Source organism: Anthonomus grandis, chromosome 10 (assembly GCF_022605725.1).
Source record: "Anthonomus grandis grandis chromosome 10, icAntGran1.3, whole genome shotgun sequence".
Taxonomy (NCBI): domain Eukaryota; kingdom Metazoa; phylum Arthropoda; class Insecta; order Coleoptera; family Curculionidae; genus Anthonomus; species Anthonomus grandis.
The window spans coordinates 3,218,924-3,241,277 of NC_065555.1; the positions used below are offsets into that span (position 1 = coordinate 3,218,924).

The 22,354-nt window shown below is 34.7% G+C and overlaps 2 protein-coding genes across 2 annotated transcripts in view; one reads left to right on the plus strand and one right to left on the minus strand.

The window, feature by feature from the left end:
* The window catches only part of LOC126741502 (breast carcinoma-amplified sequence 3 homolog), a 36,010-nt gene extending 14,976 nt beyond the window's left edge, over positions 1-21,034 (plus strand). The window contains exons 11-15 of the mRNA XM_050447922.1: positions 3,283-3,394; positions 3,456-3,567; positions 3,699-3,882; positions 10,648-10,702; positions 18,103-21,034. Coding sequence (XP_050303879.1) covers positions 3,283-3,394; positions 3,456-3,567; positions 3,699-3,882; positions 10,648-10,702; positions 18,103-19,646 — 2,007 coding nt within the window. The 3' untranslated portion in view covers positions 19,647-21,034. The remainder of the gene's footprint in view (positions 1-3,282; positions 3,395-3,455; positions 3,568-3,698; positions 3,883-10,647; positions 10,703-18,102) is intronic.
* Positions 1-22,354, minus strand: part of LOC126741504 (iduronate 2-sulfatase) — a 52,248-nt gene that overhangs the window by 15,066 nt on the left and 14,828 nt on the right. The window lies entirely within an intron of this gene.

The following is a 22,354-nucleotide window of genomic DNA, read 5'->3' on the forward strand; positions in this document are numbered from 1 at the left end:
CAATCTGAGATTCATTCGTCGAGTCCAAATTTCAACGATATCTCAAAAACTAATGATTTTTCAAGAAATTGATAGAAACATAAAATAAACCGTCAACCTTTCTTTAGCCATCACTTTTTAAATCATCTCTCTAGCTATAGTAGCAAAGAAGTTACAGCAACTTTTCTTAAGGAACAATCTGAGATTCATTCGTCAAGTCCAAATTTCAACGATATCTCAAAAACTAATGATTTTTCAAGAAATTCATAGAAACATAAAATAAACCGTCAACCCTTCTTTAGCCAACACTTTTTAAATCATCTCTCTAGCTATAACAGCAAAGAAGTTACATCAACTTTTCTTAAGGAACAATCTGAGATTCATTCGTCGAGTCCAAATTTCAACGATATCTCAAAAACTAATGATTTTTCAAGAAATTCATAGAAACATAAAATAAACCGTCAACCCTTCTTTAGCCAACACTTTTTAAATCATCTCTCTAGCTATAACAGCAAAGAAGTTACATCAACTTTTCTTAAGGAACAATCTGAGATTCATTCGTCAAGTCCAAATTTCAGCGATATCTCAAAAACTAATGATTTTTCAAGAAATTCATAGAAACATAAAATAAACCGTCAACCCTTCTTTAGCCAACACTTTTTAAATCATCTCTCTAGCTATAACAGCAAAGAAGTTACATCAACTTTTCTTAAGGAACAATCTGAGATTCATTCGTCGAGTCCAAATTTCAACGATATCTCAAAAACTAATGATTTTTCAAGAAATTGATAGAAACATAAAATAAACCGTCAACCTTTCTTTAGCCATCACTTTTTAAATCATCTCTCTAGCTATAGTAGCAAAGAAGTTACAGCAACTTTTCTTAAGGAACAATCTGAGATTCATTCGTCAAGTCCAAATTTCAGCGATATCTCAAAAACTAATGATTTTTCAAGAAATTCATAGAAACATAAAATAAACCGTCAACCCTTCTTTAGCCAACACTTTTTAAATCATCTCTCTAGCTATAACAGCAAAGAAGTTACATCAACTTTTCTTAAGGAACAATCTGAGATTCATTCATCAAGTCCAAATTTCAGCGATATCTCAAAAACTAATGATTTTTCAAGAAATTCATAGAAACATAAAATAAACCGTCAACCTTTCTTTAGCCAACACTTTTTATATCATCTCTCTAGCTATAACAGCAAAGAAGTTACATCAACTTTTCTTAAGGAACAATCTGAGATTCATTCGTCGAGTCCAAATTTCAACGATATCTCAAAAACTAATGATTTTTCAAGAAATTGATAGAAACATAAAATAAACCGTCAACCTTTCTTTAGCCATCACTTTTTAAATCATCTCTCTAGCTATAGTAGCAAAGAAGTTACAGCAACTTTTCTTAAGGAACAATCTGAGATTCATTCGTCAAGTCCAAATTTCAGCGACATCTCAAAAACTAATGATTTTTCAAGAAATTCATAGAAACATAAAATAAACCTTCAACCTTTCTTTAGCCAACACTTTTTAAATGATCTCTCTAGCTATAGTAGCAAAGAATTTACAGCAACTTTTCTTAAGGAACAATCTGAGATTCATTCGTCAAGTCCAAATTTCAGCGATATCTCAAAAACTACTGATTTTTCAAGAAATTCATAGAAACATAAAATAAACCGTCAACCCTTCTTTAGCCAACACTTTTTAAATCATCTCTCTAGCTATAGTAGCAAAGAAGTTACAGCAACTTTTCTTAAGGAACAATCTGAGATTCATTCGCTTGAAACAGGCCTTGAGGCACAGGTCACGCTGTACTGACTCTTTCGGCCATTAGAATGATGGACCGTGAATTAATCGAATGCCAAATTGGGGTCTGGTTGCATTTTCCACAGCTCAGTGTCTTCGTGGTTTCCATAATAAAGAGCCAATAGGGTTACACTAAATGACGTCAAGTTTTACCCTGCGGCGGCTTTGTATTTTATAAAGAACATTGTTGATGGCTTCCAGAACCTTGTATGGTCCTTTATGCTATGGACCTTTTCAGCTCTTAGGGCTATAAACCAAAATTATGAATTGTGAATTTGACTATGTACTTATCACATTCATTCTTCTACGTAGCTCACTGACGTAAGGACTACTCGGCAACAAAAGGGAAACCAAACTTTTGATCGCATAGGAGAAAAAGTTCTCTTCCCATCACTATTCGAGCCGAAGACTCTACTATACTTTCAGTTCTCTTCAATAAATGAAAAAAGCTATTCCAGTATCTTTCGTGACCTTTCTAGCCTAATACCGATTATTGGTTCTGTTCATGCTTGCCACCATGCAATCTGACTTCGCGTGTAATGCAAACGTCCTAGTTTTTCCAACTATCTTACATATCTTACAGATTCCAAATTTCAGCGATATCTCAAAAACTAATTATTTCTTAAAAAAATCATAGAAACATGAATTAACTGGAAATAGGACTTATAAAAATAGCTTTCCTCAAAAACTAAATATTTACTTTGCGAATCCCTTGTAATCTCTTTCTCTTTGATTATGGAGATTAGAGATGCTGTTTATACTAACTCAATTTCTGGTGTACTGTGATTTACTTACTCTATATCTTATGGGCGAAAATATCACACGTATGTTTTTCAGGTTATCAAAACTCAAAAACCTTCTTAAATTTTCAAAAATTTCATTCCATTTGCTCATAATCACGATACTAGGAACACAGAATTATTTAAAATTCTTGGACACCGAACAGCAAATTTTCAGAAGTCTTTTTTATATAATGCCAAAGAGTTTTTTGCTAGAATCACAATAAAACGCCAAAGTTTCTAAGTTTATTAAACGTTAAATATTATTAGTAGTAGTAGTAGGGATACTTTCAAATATATACAAAATTGTGTAGAGATTAGTCAAGCATAGAATGTTTTTAAGTCCACTTAAGCTTGGGTATCGAGAACATCACGACACAAATTTTATATTCAGGGATTAATGATGGAGGAGCGGCTTTCTCTGGATTTATCAAAAGCATTTGATTGTGTAATTCGTGGATTTCTTCTGCGTTAGCTTCATCATTATGGCTTCAGGAGGTTTATGGTCCAAATCTTACTTTTCTAGTCAATGTAAAAAAGTTTGCGTTGATTCATGCCGTTCCGATGTGTCACTTTTATTCCTAATTTTTATAAATGAGATCTTATATTTCTAAATACAGATTTTTAATTATCTTGACTATTTTATTTCTCCTTGTTATTTTACCAAAGAGACTTTGCCTTTTGATCATTAATACAGTTTTTCCTGTAATCATTTCAGTGGCGCCTACAGAGACAACCGACCTCGATAGACCGACCTCTACCTCTGTCCCACCAAAGTTTAACGTTCGTCACGACCTGTGTTCCGAGTATAAAAAAGAAAATCGAAAACGGTAAATCAATCAGATTTGAAAAGTGTAATTTTTCTTTTTGGATAAACTTCCGTTTTCTTAGGTAACGACGACGACTGGTTATCGCAGGTAGAAATAATAACGCACGCCGGACCCCATAGGAGGCTCTGGATGGGGCCGCAGTTCACTTTCAAGACTTACACCACCTCAAATAGGTATGCAATTCAGTCCTTTTTTTAACTTCATTCTTACCACATTAGCAGTTAAATAATTTGCAATAATTAAAATAAAAGGAACGCCATGAAGCGATATGTTTTCTACGATTTGTTTTTTTTTTAATATTTAGGACCTCGATGTCTTTAGCGGACGCACAACCGTTAGATCTCAACCGTTCAAAGCCTGTAAATATGCCCATAACGAAAGCCAACGCGGTTTTAATAGAGTCCAGTTCGGCCAGTAGTAGCGAACAGTCCCTGTTGGATATTTATAGAAAAAACTGTGATGAAATCGGGGTGGCTGGAGAACATCAGGTAACGATTATATAGGGAAAAAACCTAAATTGTTCGTTAAAAATTATTAGGATATTAGACATCCTGCATATTATTTTAATAGGAGTCTGAACTTTCACAAGCCAACTAGCTTTTAGATTTCAAAATAACTAAAATGATGCATTTTCGAAAACACTCAATAACTTTCTTATTTGTGAATATTTTTTTAATCTACAAACACGCTTTTAGGGTCACTTTTTCCGGAGAGAACGCCCGTTTAGTCGCATTTTATTTTCAACGTTTCGGTTTTTTTTGGAGCAGTCATCAACTTCGTATTTGCAAGTGGTCAAATAAAATCACTTATTCACCTCGTATCTTTAGACTAATAAATCGTGATTTAAACTACCTCAGTTTTACATTTTATAACAGAATGCAGTAGTTGAGAATTTTTTTATAGAACCCTCTGTATATTATTATAATAGCCTATAATCATCTTTGAATAGGGCAACTGGTATAGCGCGTCCAAAATTGTTGATTTTTTGCTCAAATTCTTTGATAGAAAGAGGGTTTAATGGGGAAAAAATGTGCCTAATTAAATGCCCTATACCTCGGAATCTTATGATTTCGAAGCATTTTGAGAAAATGCTCAATAACTTCCTTATTTATGAACATTTTTAAGCCCTATAAACGCTTTCTTAGGCTGACTTTTTCCAGACAAAAAGGCCGGTTAGTTAGATTTTATTTACAACTTTTCGGTTTTTTGGGAGTCATCATCAAGTTAGATTTTTTAAATGATCAATAACCACATATAAAATAACCTTTGCACCCTCTATCTTGATACATCAGTGCTAAAAATTATAATCGCTTAGATTTTCTTATATTATAAAAGATATTTATATGAATGAAAAACTGAAATCTGATACTAATTACCTATCTAAATGAAAGTAATATCACAATATAAATAATATTATACGAGTAAATGTCAACAAATACTTCATACTACTCAATAAACATTTCTTAAAGACACTCTATGATAGAGAAAAGTCGCCTAATATGGGAAGGTTTTTTTTGAAAATAATAAAAAAATTACATGATATGTTCAAAATTGGAAAAATCTCGTAGTGATATTATTTTACGCCAGGACAGATGATATATGTACAAAAACACTCAAATTTAATTAAATTAAGGTAGTGATCCCATTATGTACAAAAAATGCAACCCAAATTACGAACCTGTGGGCACCTAAATTGGGGAGGTCGAATTTTCATATACACACACCTTTGCACAATCAAGTGATCGATTCAATGGGTTGCAAAGTTTATTTAAAAAAATATGGATGTTGTTTTTAAGAAAATAACTTTAACATCTACTAAGATACATTTATTAAAAAACAACTTTCTTATAAAAAAAAAAAAATTAAAAGACACGATAAATGGCTAAGTCCTCAAAAAATAATTTTTCTTTTTTTGCTGCTGCAAGTACGGCATTTAAACACCACTACGGCCTTAGGACCAAGATCCGCGCATAGTGTGTGGGCCCACTTGTAACACACAGTGCAGCGAACCCAGTCTTCACCTTCATGGTCATCTAAATAAAGACCACCGCAGTAAATGCACTCCGCATCTTCATCTTCATCAGACATTGGGTCGTCTGCAGAGTCATCCATATATTGGGCTTCGCCTTCTTCATCAAAAGATTCTCCTAAAGAGTCAACTTTTTTCCCTCTTTTTGGGCTAACTTCGTTTTACAGGAGCTACAGCTTTCTTTTTTTGAGCTTTGGGTTTTGTTTAGTTTTCTTGTTTCGTGACTCTTCCAAATACGTTTTATATGGCGTCCCCGTAATATGTTCTGCTGATCCGGAACGGGCACTTTGTTTGCCTGGATTCAAGACTGGCACAGGGCTTATTTCGCTAGGAATAACAAACTTCTGTTGTTTGGGAGTTGCCGGTATTGCGGGACTGTCTAAGTGATTTTGACCAGAACAAGACTTCTGACATTGTAGGCCGGATGGACCAGGTTTAGATATGTCCTCTGTAGAACTGGTTGACACTATTGGATGATTTCCTAAATTCTCATCAGGAATGGGATAATTTTGTAGAGCTTCCATACGTGGATTTGGAACTGTTTGATCAACAATTGTGTTAAGAAACTCGTGTGATGCAAACTTATGGCGATTACAGGGAAACAAGCCCGTCTTTTCAAAACCTTTTGCAACGATTTCAGCAGTCGCCGCTTTTCGGTAAGCATTTTCAAAAAGCTGCCCAATCTGGTAAACTGTTACCAATCCCCTATCAGCATGATTTCGAAGCCACATTTCGATTTCTTGTGCATAGTAAGTTTTAAATGGTGACATAAAAAAAGATCTAGCGGCTGCATCTAGTGCGAACTGTGGGAAGGGAGGCATACTATGTAAACGTGATTACTGCGAGCTAGGTTAATCACCTCAATATTTCTGGTATGTGTAAAATGACCATCAAGTACCAGATGACAGCTAGATTATCTGCTGTGGGCTCTACAAGCTTTAAAAAATGTTTAAACCAGTCGGTAAATAATTCCGACGGGATCCATCCTGGACGGTGACAGGCATAAATGGACCCTAGGAGTGTTCCCTCCATAAGTTCTTGCTTCATGTTTTTACGCGGAAATATCACTAGTGGAGGAATGAAGTGACCCGCGGGGTTCATGCATGTAACTATAGTGATAGGTGAACCTCGTTCGGCAGCTTGCAAAGCACCTATTTGCTTTTTACCCCTCAACCCAACAACTTTTGTATGTTTGTGTTGAACCGCAGTAATTCCCGTTTCATCGCAATTATACACACGTGATGGGGAATGCTTGATCTTTTCCATAATGGGTTCATAAATATCAAAGAACCTCGAAACAGCTTCGCGTGTAAACCCTTTTGCTCTTGCGTAGGAAACGCCTTGGAGAGTTCGGAGCCATTTTTTACCAGCTTGCTCCTTTTCTTTAGAGAATGGATTCTTTAAATTGTTCAGTTTTGCCAGCTGGTAAGCCATGCATCGCACATATCTTCGCGAAAGGCCAAAATATTTGTCTTCCATTTCAAGGCAATATGCAACCAGTTCCTGTTCTAATTCTTGTGGTAAAATCGGATTTCTACCCATTTTGGTTTTAATTACCTCATCAGGAGAAGTGCCTTTATTTATAGCATATCGTTCTAAGGTTATCTGTGGAACATTGAAGACCCGAGATGCTTTATAGCTACCCATTTCTTTATTTCGCATAGCTTGTACCGCCGCCTTCATTTGAACAGGGTCCCATGTCTTTCGTTTTGGCATTTGCAAATAAAAAAACGACATACTTAGTTGCAATACATTACTAAATGGTTCCTAATATGGGGAGCCCCAAATTAGGACTCCCTTAACTCCCCGTAATAAGAGACCCAGTGTGCTAAGGTTTATAACCTCAAAAAATAAATACTAACTTTTTATTATTTGAAATAAATGTAAAGCATCAATATTTTACCTACAAAGCTTCATTCAATAAAAAAACAAATCCTTAATCACTTACCTTGCCGTAGTTATTAATGAAAATCGATAACACGAATAAATTTTATAAATATTTACGTTCAGATAACGTGGGATCACGCTTTCATGTTTTGAATAAAACAGGTGTTCATTGTGCAGTGTAGGCATCCAGACATACTCTACAAAATAGAGTGCGTGCGATTAGTCGTATACCCTCAACGTCTAAAATTTAGATCTCCCCAAATTAGGAAATTTCCCCATATTAGGCGATTCTTCTCTAATAAAACTAAGATTCTCGCATTGGAAAAGTCCAGCTCTTTCTGACCTCCGGTTATTTAAATTATTTTTAATTTTCCTGAATTTGATTGAGAATATAAATAATTTTCACTGATTTTTTTTCCTTTAATTTAACTTAAATCTGATGAAAAAATCATTGATATTGAAATTTCTTTTCCTCTAATTTAACTGTATCAGACTTACTTGTTCAATTAATTTTGACCTTAATTTTGCTTCATAGAACAGCAAAATATAGTCCCATCCTGCCAATCTGGTTTTAGAAAGAATTTTAGCACAACATCAGCACTAACTAATATCCTCAATAATATAAGAGAAAATCAAGAACAAACAAATAGTACTTGCATGACACTTTTAGATTTTAGTAAAGCTTTCGATACGGTACATCTTGAACTGTTATTAGCAAAATTAAAGTATTATGGATTCTCTACAGATGCACTAAATTTGTTACAAAATATTTTAACCTTTAGGTATAGTTACGTAAGTACAAAAAAAGACTCTACAATAATAAAGTCGGATCTCAAACTTGTCAAAAAGGGAGTACCTCAAGGATCCGTCCTTTCTCCTCTGTTATTTGCCATTTATGTAGCAGATATGTACAGGAGTGTTAAATTTTGTAAATTCAATCAATTTGCCGATGACACCCAACTTACTATACCTGTAGTGAAGAGTAATGTGATAGAAGCTAAAGAAAAACTTACTAATGACTTAGACCAATTATTCTTATATTCAAAGAACCATAATTTAAAATTAAACGCAAATAAATCTAAAATTCTTATAATAAACAAAGATAAACAACTTCGTGAACAAATTGAACAAATATTTCAGGTATCCTTAAATAATAATACTATACCAGTCGTTCAAAATGCAAAAAATTTGGGGGTTATTTTTGACACAGACCTATCTTTTCAGCAACACATAAATAGTAAACTTTCCACTGCATATTTAAGACTTAAAAATATTAATTATATTAAAAAGTATCTACCTCAAAAACAAAAATATTTTTTATGTAATTCTCTGGTTCTGTCCCTGTTTGACTACTGTGATGTTGTCTATGGTGACTCGCTATCATTGGTAACTAAAAGGTCCATTCCAAAGATGCAAAACTGGTGTATGAGGTTATCATATAATATATCTTATAGAGAGCATATAACGCCCTATCTAAATGAATTTAAAATTTTAAATATGGCCAACAGACGAAAACAACATTTTTACTGTTTCATACACAGAGTAATAAGTACTGGCAAACCCCCCTACCTTTTAGAAAAATTTAAACCGCTTCCAAGAACTACTTTAGGGCTACAGCGTACCGCCAATGACCAAAGCTATATTGTACCCCACCATAGAACTTCATGCTATGAAAAAAGTTTTGCATACACTGCTGTTAAAATGTGGAATAGCTTGACACAAGTCCTTAAGAATTCAAAATTTTTGTTTTTTAAAAATTCAATAAATAAGATCCTATTGGAAGAACAGACTAGGTTATAAGTTTTAAAAGTCACATAAATAAATTTAAGTACCTAAATAAGATCAATATTATAATAATTTCGATGTTGAGATTTTTTATTTCGTATTGTTTCTAATATTCTGCCACGCCCTGACTTATCCCTAAAATCTAACTGTCATCAAGACTCGTTTTCCTTCTGCGCGCTCCCATTCTCTTCAGAACTCTTATTTTTAATTTGTCTTTTTGTTTTTTGTTTTCTTTTGTTTTTTTTTTGGGAATTTTTTTATATTATTTTATTTTATTATAAGTAGTTTTTTATTTATTTTTCTTTGCATACTTTATATGTACTATTTTTTATTTTATTTTTTTTTTGTATTTATTATAGTAGCTATTTATTAGGTTAAGGGTCCTTTCGCAGGCGTCCGCTCAGCGGTCACTGTTACCGGTTTTGTAATCGTGAATTGGTCCTTTTTTGTCAACTGTATATATTATGTGTAACTAAATAATACTTGTATTTTTTTACTTTTGGCAAAATAAACAATTTTGAATTTAAATTTGAATTAATTGATATTCACCAAATCACAGAGGTCTCTGTCTCCCCTTATCATATTTATTTACATATTCCTTCATCATTTTCAGTGATGGTCTTCATGTTAAATGGGGAAAGATATGCCTAATTAAATGCCCCATCCGTTGCAATCTTATGGTTATTACGCATTTTTAAGAAATCCAATATTACGCATTTTAAAACACTCAATAACTTTCTTATGTTTAAACTTTACAAACACTTATTTCGGGTAACTTTTAGGGGGAAAACGCCCGTTTGGTCAGATTTTGTTTTCAACGTTTCGATCTTTATGAGAGCCATCATCAATAAAACGTCAAATAAAATCACTTTTTCACCCCGTATCTTGGACCATAATGTTCTTTAAACTAATAAATCATGACTTTACCCCTGTACGTTATTATAATAGCAAACTATAATTTTCACACTTATTATTGCTAAAACTTTAAGAGATAGAAATCTGTTTAATTGGGAATGTACATAGTTAAATGCCCTTTAGCTAGCAATCTAATGGTTTACAAATACTAAAATTATACATATTCGAAAATACTGAATAGCATCCTTATTGGTAAACATTTTGTTTCATTTTATCAGATTTTGTTTTCGGCGTTTCGGTTTTTTGGGAGCCATCATAAATTTCGATTTTCGAAGTGATCGATAACCACTATTAAAATCACCTTTTTACCCTGTATCTTAGTCCACATTGGTCTTTTCATTAGTAATTCATGACTTAACTACAATTTTACATTCTATTCTCAAAAAAATTGCATTGCATCTTAAAAAAACGTAATCTGAAGCGTTCTCGAAAAGACTCAATAACTTCCTTATTTGTCAACATTTTTAACATCTGTAAACACTTTTTTGGGATAACTTTTTCCAGAGCATACGCCCGTTGCCTCGAATTTAACGTGCAGCGTTTCGGTTCTTTAGAAACCATCATATGAACATTCCTTTTAGTTACATCTAACAACATAAAAACATACAAAAATAATCATAATTCGTTTAAATTTTAGATTAAAGAAGATTTGGCGGACGCTATGCTCGAATCCCCGGGAATAAAGGATGTCGGTAAGTGTATACACAATTAATGGTTTTCATAATAAATCCTTACCGATATTGGTAATATGTAGTTCAATTCACTGCAAAATTATAAGTTTAGTGCGAGGGTAAAACTTTAACCTCAAACTTTCGCCTTTTTTAACCACAAAGCCAATTTGCTTAACCTCAAACTAACCCCAACTCATACGGTTGTGCTTTTTTGTTGGTTATAGTTCCACTGAGACTGAACAAGCCAAAGGCAGGCATATGTTATACGATAAAACAAATTGAAATCGTTAAATTTGATGCGCTTATAGGTCGTTTAGTTATTTTCAAAATTAGCCCCTAAGGTTTTACTAATACCGGCCCCCCGTCCATTTATATGTTCTTATAAGAAAACTCGTGGTGGTATTTAATCATAACTAACGTCCTTTTATAATAAATTATTTTGTGGAGTGAACTTGAATACTAAACCGCTATTTTTTTGCATTATTAGGCACTTAACACCAGTTCCAATAAGAGGTTACCCACCCCCACATACTCAAAATTTCATTATTGCATTTTAAGCTAATATAGGGTGTGCCACTAATATAAAATTTTGGCCGTACAAAGTCGTTATTAGTATGGAAGTAATTGCAACCAGAATTAACATAATACACTCGCCGGCACCAAATTCTGCCACCCTGAAATATTGGCCAAGTTTGATGTTTTATAAATTTTTTATTTTTTATGAGATCCTCACGATTTTGCCATCAGTTTTTAGATACATTATTTGTTGTAATTTGTTTAAAATCATTTTGTAAAGTAGCATTTTTCGATTAGGCTATATTATACAGGAGTAAAACAAACTGTTGTTTTTTCTCGTAATTTCAAAAGACCCCGTAGGAAAATTAAGGTGGATAATTCTGTTTACGTAATGTTCCTTGTATCTTTGATGTATTCTAAACATTTCGATTTTTGATTCATTTCATTATCTCATTTCTGCTGCGAGCTGCAAATTTTTTATTAAAACGCTGATTTGAAGCGTATTTTTATTAGGAGAAACAAACACTAGATATATCATAAAGTTAATTAAAAAAAAACAATTTTAATAGCGTGTATTTCCTCCTCTCGCATCAATAACTGCTTGCAGTCTTCGCGGCATCGAATGAATAAGGTTCCTTATTCTTTCTTGAGGAATAGCCTCATATTCTTAGATCAGCGCTAGTCGTAAGTCTTGCAAGGTTTGTGGTTGTACAGAACGACGACGAACGGCCCTTTTAAGTTGATCCCAAAGATGTTCTATTGGGTTGAGATCCGGGCTACATGCGGGCCATTCCAATCTTGGGAGTCCAACTTCATCCAGATATTCGCTCACTACCTCATGTGCAACGTGAGGTCTAGCATTATCATGCATTAATGTAAATTGGTTCTCAATGAATGGAGCAAATGGGACAACAACTTCTTGAAGGATTTCCTCAATGTAACGGTGGGCGGTTAGAGCTCCATTTCCAATAAATACAAGATTTGTGCGTGCTTCGTTAGAAATACCCGTCCAAATCATGACTGAGCCGACACGATATGAGATTTGTTCTGAAATGGTGCAGTCAGCATATCTTTCATTTCTACGTCTGTATACCCGCTCACGACCATCCGGCGTCTTTAACAAACCCTGGATTCATCTGTGAATATTACGTTTGCCCACTGTTCTAGAGTCCACTCAAAATGCGATCTTGCAAACCTCAGTCGGTGTTGTCGATGCCGAGAAAGTAATTGTGGATATCTTGCTGGCCTTCGTGAATAAAGTCCAGCTTCTGCTAATCTTCTACGTATCGTTCTTACAATTACTCCATGAAGTATTCGCTGCCAGAGCCTTGTCGTCTAGTAAAAATTCCCGTCTGTAAATACCTATTCCAGGCATCTCGAACTGTAGACCGCGGAAATCTCAGAGTACGGGCGACATAACTTTTGCTACGTCCATCCTCTATTAACGCAACAATTCTACCCACGTCTGCTGGAGTTAATACCATATTGACACACAACAAATTATAATAGTGACACTGTCAAACTTTATGTCACATTAATTGCGTCCTTAGCCAACGTCGATAATTTTTAACCGAAAACTTGACATTAATTATCTAAACATAAGCTTCAAATCAGCGTTTTAATAAAGAATTTGCAGCTCACAGCAGAAATGAGATAATGAAATGAATAAAAAATCGAAATGTTTAGAATACATCAAAGATTACAAGGAACAGTATGTAAACAGAATTATCCACCTTAATTTTCCTACAGGGTCTTTTGAAATTACGAGAAAAAACAACAGTTTGTTTTACTCCTGTATAATATAGCCTAATCGAAAAATGCTACTTTACAAAATGATTTTAAAAGATCACAACAAATGTATCTAAAAACTGATGGCAAAATCGTGAGAATCTGATAAAAAATAAAAAATTTATAAAACATCAAACTTGGCCAATATTTCAGGGTGGCGGAATTTTGTGCCGGCGAGTATATATTTTAAACCAAAATATAAATGTAATATTTGGGGAACACAAAAACCCTTACTGGAACACCTAAAATACCTTAGAGGAAGTACGGGAGAGATGCCCCACTTTTTTTATTAAGTTGATATCTCAAAACCTCTTTTATTGAAGAAAAAAATGATCTATACTTGGGTTACCGAACAGATGGAGTGGTCACGTGATCGTTCTGCGCCGGAGGGGTGGCCTAGAGCCTCGATAGGGTTCATGACTTGGGGTTTTATTTAATTTTATTAGTCGAGCGGCTTTAGATCGTTTTGGTTGAATTTTCTGCTATTCGAATATTAGAATCTGGCACGTTTACTTAAAAGGATTACCTATCCCTTTTCGTTAAACCCCAATATATTAACATAACTTTGCATAACAAAATACTTAAAAGGGATTATTATGTCATTAACTGACACAACCTCAAAATCGGTTTGGACCCATTTTACAGGCGACCGTATTATATTTAAAAAAAAAGCTGCTTACAAAGCAAAGCTGTACGGTAAAATAATTTAAAATAAGTAGGCATAATTCTCCTTGTCTAAATCTGCCAAGGTTGCATCGATGGGCGGGCCTATATTTCGCGCACATCATTTACTGCATCTTTTCCGTAATCCGACTATAACTTATGGAGAGTGTTACTAATTAAACACCTTTAAAAAATATAAAACTGGCCCCCGAAGAAAAATAAATATATTAAAAACATTAACATTTACATTATTACTTCTTCTTAGAAAGAAGCTTTCCACCAATAATATTTCAAACCTAAGTTATATTTTTTGCAGCATAAACATTATATCCTTCTTTCTCCAATACTTATTTTTCTTAGTTACCGAGTATTTTTCTCCACGTCTGGCGCATCTTTTATCTTCGTCAGAATCTTGATACTCTTTCTCACAACTGATATCCGAGTGACTATCACTTTTTTTTTAACTTGTTGTTGTTTTAATGTTAAATGAGGATTTGATTTTAATTGTGTAGGGTACGACTCTGGAATGTGACACATGAAAGGGTGGAAGAGTTTTGTTTATGACTGAAGTGTTTGTTATGGTATGCAGATTCTGCATCAATTATCTCACTTTAAAATTAAAGAGAAATTGTTGTCGCCACTGAATTTCTTTCCCTCTTCCCTTGCTTCACTTGGCGCATCCTAATGCTAAGAATTACTCACTGACTATTATAATAAACGACTTCCACTATCGGGTGACACAGAAAAAAGGAAACACTTAATAACTTTTTTACTTTTCAAGATAAACAAATGAAATTTGGTTTGTCGAGATAAAATAGTTATAAGAGCTTCTTTTGACATATTCTATTGTTTTCCATCACTTACGGTTTAACAGGAATTGACACTAACTTTCTTTATTATTTTAAATGGAACACTTATATCGTATTACTGAATACGTATTCTGAAAACAATGATACGGTATACGCATTCATGGCATGCGTTGAATGTTTTATTTTTTGGCATTAACTTTATTTTTTTAAATAGCCCATTATTGGGAACAAGGACTTTTGAAATGCGGTTTCTTTCTCTCAATAATTTGATATGATTATTCTTTAAATCGGTCGAGAAATAAGGCCATAAGAAGAAAAAAACTAAGTCACAAAAATGAATGAATTTAATAATCAAAGTCAATAAAAATAGCACAGATGACTTTGATTTATTTAATAACAGGAAGCTTTGTAATGACACGCCTGTCTATTTTTTTTTTTCAACCGACATAACACATCATATTTTGTCAAACCAATGCAATATTTTTTAATATCATAATACAGTAGACTCGCGATATAGTGAACTAATTAATGCACATCCAGTTCACTCTATCAATTTTTTTTTAATGTACGTATTTAAGCAACGTTTGTCATTTAGAAAACTAACTTTATTAATGCGAAACAGAAAAAATATTACATATTTAATTAAAATAAAATAAAAAAACGGCAATCTAATCTATTTTTTCAAAAAATGAAGTAATTTTTGTTTTTAGTCCTGTTTGCACCATCGTATTCCTTAAGTTTTGTAAAACGAGTATACTAGAACATTCCACTTTATCTTCATTTTCTTCGGCACATTGAAGGATGTTGTTAAACGACTTTATTGCCGAATTTGTTGTCACTCGTTCCTTATTTACTACCATTTCTTCTTGTACTCCATCATCTTGATCGTTTCCATCACTTTCACTTTGGTCATTAGTTTCTTTTGTGTCAGGTAAGTTATCTTTATTCCAATCGTCTACATCAATAGGTTGAATATGAACTTCTGGATTAAAAGTCTGCAATAAAGTAATGATTTCTGATCTCGCTGTGTCAATGTCTTCATTTCTTATTCGGCTCCGTAAAACACTTAAGGGGATGTTATCTTCCTCATCGTCAACTTCCTCGGCTAATGGTGAAAGTAAATTATGCCAGCATTTTTCTATAACTATAACCAAAGCCAAATTTAGAATGGCGTCCTTTAACGAAATATGTTTTAGAGCATCTCCGATATCCTGGTTAGTTCCAATAATTTGTGATAACAAATTTTTTCGATAAAATAGTTTTGTCAGACGAATAGCGTTTTGGTGGTCCATTGGCTGGATTAGCGGAGTAACGTTAGGTGCTAACACTTCTTAGCTGTTCTGCAGGTGGATGGCTTGCTGCGTTGTCCAACAAAAGCATGGCTTTAACTGGAAGGTTTTGGCTCCGTAGGAATTCCGTAACCTAAGACAAGAACAAATGCTAGAATAATGTGCAGTTTAAATTCTTAAAAGGAATAAAAAAAGGGCGTAAATTTGTAAAAATCGTAGTCCAAAAGGACTGAAACCATTTTTTCTAATTCTCGAGATACAAAGATGGTAAAATTTAAAACGTCTTCCTATGACAAAATTTACCTCAGGAATAAACATTCGGGAAACTATTCTTTGAAAATTGCTGCCGTCATCCAAGCAGTTTTGGAGTTTCTATAATAGACGGGACAGTTAAAACTTCGAAACGAACGTGGATTTTTTGCTTTCCCAATAATTAATGGTTTAACTTTGTGAGTACCTACCGCGTTTGTGCATGCTAGAAAAGTCACTCTTTGTTTCTCGGTTTTCCTACCTGGGGCAGTTTTTTCTTCGCGAGCTACATGTCTTTCCGGGCAGAAGTTTCCAATACAAACCAGTTTCATCGGCATTGTAAATCTGTTCTTTCGTTAGCTGAAGCTCATTTATTTTTAGGCGTAAAGTTCTTTTAAAAGGATCAACAAGCTCGGGTTCTGACGATAATTTTTCTCCTGAAATCGTTTCCAGGAAGCGTATTCCAAAACGTTTTTTATACTTTTGCATCCAACCACTGCTCGCATTAAAAGGAGATTCCTTGTATTGACTGTGAAGTAACTTGGCCTTCTCTTGGATCATTAAACCAGTTACCGGAAAATTTCTCTCCCTTGTTTTTAAGAACCACTTATATAAAGCTTTTTCCATTCTAGGACACTCTGATTGTCTCAAAGTTTTCGCTTTTCCAGGTCCTGTGAAAGTACTGTTGACTCGTTTCAAAATCTTTATCCTTTTGTGACGAATCGCGCATATAGTGGATTTAGCAACACCATATTGTCTAGACAAAACGGTCACTCCGACACCTTTCTTTAATTCTTCTAATATTTTGGCTTTATCGCTTAGGGTAAAATGATTTCTAATTTTTGCCATAATTATTCTGGCGGCGTGACTCGATCTACTGCACCCAAATACTAAAGAAAACTAATTGCCCGAAAAAAAACAAACCGTTTAATATCTTTTTCTTGTCTTAACTTGTTTGTTTACCTAATAAAACTATTGGGTTTACTATTTCGAGACAGAATACATTAAGGAATAAAATGTCTGTTCACTATTTAGAATAGTTCACTAGACAGTGTGTTCAGTATAACGCGAGTCTACCGTACTACATATTTTATTTAACATTTACCTAACATAACATAGGTACACACAAACGGTAACGAACAGAAAAATATTAGATTTAAAAATTATTCTAATATAAAACTTTTTTCATGTATTGTGCGAAATGACCACCTTCTTATCTAATGAAAATATGTATGCGCGGGAATATGGCGTACGGCATACAACTTTTTCTTCATTGGTAAACATTTCAGATATAAGCAAATTTATTTAAATAACAAATAATAGTTGCGTTTGACAAGGTGTCATGTATTATTGAATATATTATAAATGAAAAATAATTGATAAACGCGTCAAAACGCAGCCTCCTATTCAAGAAATTAAAGCCTTCTATGCTATTTTTATTAATTAAATGCGTTTATTTATGTGACTTAGTTTTTTTTCTTCTTACGGGCTTATTTTCAACTGATTTAAAAAATAATCATTATATTAAATTATTGGGAAAAAGAAACCGCTATTTAGCTATAAGCTATAAGGTGCTATTTAAAAAAATAAAGTAAATGCCAAAATTAATGGTTTGGACATTTTAAATATGTAGGCGTATAAAAGATTTAAGTCATAAAATGCAATGAAAACTATTTTTCTGTGATTCCTTGATTAAAAATTTTAATTTTTAACGTATTCATGGCACCCAATTTTAAAATAAAAAAATGATTTTTTCTATGGGTATTAAACAAAAAGTCCGGGCTACCTGGAAGTGATGAAAAACAACCTAATATGTCAAAAGATGCTTTTATTTGCTTTTTTTTTATTTGATGCTTTTTTTTTACCAATTTTCATTTGTTTATCTCTTAAAGAGTAAAATAGTTATTAAGCGTTCCCTTTTTCCTGTGTCACCCGGTATAGCAGAATATAAACGAACCCTTAGCCGTGGCCATCTCTCCCGGATTTACCCTATATAGCATGTAGCAACCAAAAAACCCTTCGCACTCACAACATTTTATGACTCCTTGCTACAAAAAAAAAATAAATCTACCAAAATAACCTGCCATTGGCTTTTTCTGTCCACCAGGTGGAAAATCCGCGTCACCCTTAACGCAGCGCGGCGCTGCTGCGCCCCTACCGCCGATCGCCAAAGTGGTGAACCCCTTGGGCACCGTCGTCACCGTTCAAACAGACGACGACGCGTCGTCCACCCCTCCGCCCCTCGAAGAAAACAACGTGATTTACGAGAATTGCGACGAAACCCTGTTCAGACCGTTGACCAGCGCGAAAACGTTGGCTTATTGCCGCAGCAGCAGGGCCGACGTCGGCCACATTATGACCCAAAGTCTGAGGGGGGACACCAACGTGACGGTGCGGGTAATGGACAAGACGGAAACCGCGGTCCGGTCCAACTGGGAGGACTTAAAGTGCCAAGATATCCAGAATAACACCAAGGTGATCGTGCAGGAGCGGGAGGTGAGGGACCTGATGGCGCAAACTAGGAGGGAGGAGCCGCGATTGGACGTGGTACGTCCGAAGAAGGAGAGGAAAACTCCTGAGAGAAGTAGCGAGAGAGAGAGCCCGCAGAAGTCGGACCAAGAGGGACGCGGCAGCTCCGAGAGGGACAGTACTAAAAAAAGAGAGAAAGCTGACAAACAGGATGATATGGTCTTCGAGGAATCCGCTTATGGCCTAGTGAATCCTTTATACGACGTCCTTGAGGAGTGCGAACGCATGAAGCCCAAACCCGAAGAGCCAAAGGCGAGCAAGAAATCTTCGAAAAACAAAAAATCCACTCCGGAAACAACTAAAGAAGAACCCAGTAAGGAACCTTGCGAGGCCCCAATCAAACTTAAAAAGCAACCAATAGACCTACTAAAAGAGCCGGTGGAAATCACTTTTCCCGCTCTAGACACCAAACTGACCGACCCGGAGTTCCCTCCCTTGGAAGAAAACTACTTCTCCCTAGAAAACTTGTCAAAGCAAGAGAAGTACGAGGACGCGATGGATTGCGGTTTACCTTTGGAGCCCCAAAAGAACTTCCTGCAAGCGGTAAAAAACAAATCGACCGCAAAGAAACCGCGAAAACCAAAAACCAAACTGGGAGTGAAGATAACCAAGGAGGAACAACAGGAAGAGGAGGAGGTGGTGGCGACCTCAGAGATCCTAGTAGAAACGGAGATAACCTTACCGGCCCCAAAAAGGAGTTGGAGCAGCATAGCCGCCGCGAAACCGATTGAGCCGCAAAAACAAGACCCTTGGAGCAACAATGACGATAACAATAACGACGAACAAGGTGAAAGTTACACCGTGACACTAAGAAACCCGGTTACCATTGAAAAACTGCTCGACATTGACACGCCGGAGGAACGAATTGAATCGAACAGCGCGTCGGCTGTTGAAGGGGATTTACTGTTGCCTGTAGTAGAGGTGTCCGCTACCGATTTGCTCAAACTTTCGGACAAATCGTCCGACGATGAGAAGAACGAGTCGGGGAGTTCTCCCTTGGAAACGACCGAAAGTTCGGACGAAGGGAAGATCGTCGCTTTAGCCCCCGACGAGTCCGCTAATGTGGCCAATGTCGCGGCCAAACCGGGTGCCAAGAGACGCCTGAAGAAGAAGAAGAAATAAGTGCGGTAACGGTTTTAAGGTTTATCATATCATTTAATTGTGTGGGGTTATGTAAGAAAATGCTTATGAATTAAGCTTTTTTTAGCTATTGAACAATCTTACATTAAGCAAATTCAGTGGGACCTCAATAATCCGGACTAATAAAAACCGCGTTAATTCGGTATACTGAAGCAAAAAGGTTTAAACATTGAACATAAAACATTATACAAACAATATTTACGAAAATATTATAAAATTGACCCATTAAGAACGGAATTTAATATTTCCGTTTGATTATTTTTTTTTTTAATAATTGGATAGTAAAAGAACATAAAATAATGTTTTTCAAAATTCAATATACAGGATTGGAAAAAAACATTTATACCATAGTACAGGGTGTCCTAAATTCGAGCCTCACCATTGGGACCTCATAAACTATAAGATATACGAGGTCGGTTAAATTGAGGCCAAGTTAAAAAGCCTTTTAAAATTTCACAAATTCCGAAGATATTTAGAAAAAACCAAATATTTCCAATTTCATTTCTATTTTTCTACGACTCTATTTGAATAGATATAACAAAATAAATTACTCATTCTCATTGCTACTTTCTCTATTTTACAAAATGGTGTCGTCAGATTTTCAAACCGACGTTTCGTATTTGAGCTGTCATCACTAAGTTTGTTTTTTTAAATACGGCCCTGAATTTTTTATTACCTACGGATTTTAAGAGCGCCTTATCCAATGATGTATCGCACTTATTTATTACATATTTCCACTTATGCGTTAAAGAGAAAGACAAACAATATATTTTTAATGGAATTACAAACAAACACCTTTTTTTTTTTATAATAACGCATTAATAAAGAGTCTTTGCCTCAATTTAACCGACCTCGTATCTCTTCTAGTTTACGAGATCCCAATGGTGAGGCTCGAATTTGGGACACCCCGTACTTGTGAACCTTAAAAGATATTTTTATGGCAATTTTTAAACTTTTATAGCAACAATTACCCTTTTATTTTTTATATTTATTTTATTAAGTATCACTTCATTGTAAGATATTATTTATTTTTAAACAAACAAAAAAATACAAAAACATTGTGATAAAAACGATTATTTTTATTTCTTTACGCTTTAAGTGTATATATTGTAACATATATAAACAAGTACTACAAGTAGTCAATAGCGAGGTAGTTTTAATGATGGTGTGACGATACCGACGTTGCCAAAGGGTCGAAAAAAAATGTAAAAGTCCCGCACAAAAATAAACTTTGGCAACGTCTATAACATAAAATAATAATATATATTCTATTATTTTAGATATAGGGAGTTTTTAGTGCACATTGTTATTGTAGGAACAACTTATTTCTAAGTCCTTTTTAGCGATGAATAAAGATCTCAACCACTAAACTAGTTTTTTTTTAATAATTGACCGAAAGGACTTAATATTAGAGTAACAAGGGAGAATTTAATAAGATAATCATTGCAGGCATATCTATAGACCAAATTCTTCTCTATCAACCAATGGATCTATGAGACTTCTACAAGTCAAGGGTTAACTTCTAAAACGACTGATAGGTGGCCAGAGTCTATATACATGAACGTTTCGTCTTTTGGCTACCATCATCACCTTATTTGTTTCCAGGTGGGGAACAACCGGAATTCGCTTACAACCAAATGGAAGATCTGAGCATCGGGAGCAGTTTCAGTTCGACCAGTCGGGCCTCACCGACGCCGTCTTTCGGAGAGGGGCAACTGCTCCATTTCCCTGGCGATTCAAGCGGGTCATTGTAAAGGATTTTACGCTTAGCTTGGTCTAGTGAACTCATCGACTTAAGGTATATTACATCTCCTTGCTTTTAATGTGCCATCTAATGTGGGATATGCTGTAGGTAGGTTGTAATTGTTAAGGGATTTAAAGTATAGTGTGTACTTCACAGTTTAAATGATGGGGCAATCATTAATTTGCTAATCTGGGGTTCAAAAACAGTTTTAGTGGTTTCGCCTCAGAAAGGGTCAGAAATAAAGCCATAAACCCAATAATACATAAGGAGGACTTGGGGGATATCGACTGCTTAAGCGCTACTGAGTTTTTTAAATAGAAGTATAGAATTGCTTTATTACTTCATCTATTTGTTGCGCAAATGAACAAATATTTTTTTCTTTAAGATACGTATTTGTAAACATGGGAAAAGATCGAGTAATTTCGAACGATAGGATGATACCGCCAAGAGTGTAGGGTAAAATCGACCAAGGTGGTAATATTTTAGAATTCACTTTATTCTAAAATGTCAACATTAATTTACAGTGAGCAAAAGACACAAATATATATACTGAAGTGTTTTCTGCGTTAGTACTACAGTTGCACAAAAACGATGCTACTACCAATGTATCCAAATTGTCGTCAAATAGTGCAGATTTCATCAATTTCTCTGTCCTGTCCAAGCGGAGTTTTCATTATACCTGTAATTTTTCTTGTGATCTTTAACTTTTCCTTTTTTTTTAATGTCTTATTTTCGAGTTCTTTTTTTATTAGGGTAGATGTTTGAAAATGTTGTTTTTTCCCTGTAAAATTCTTCATTGAAACACTGGAGGGGTAAGAAGTATTTTCCGGTTTTCCTTTTTTATCACCATCATTGCTCAGACCTCCGCAACTTCTTCCAAACTGAATCAGACGAATCTGATGACGAACTAATATTACGTAAGTTGTTCAATCTTCTGAAAATGAAT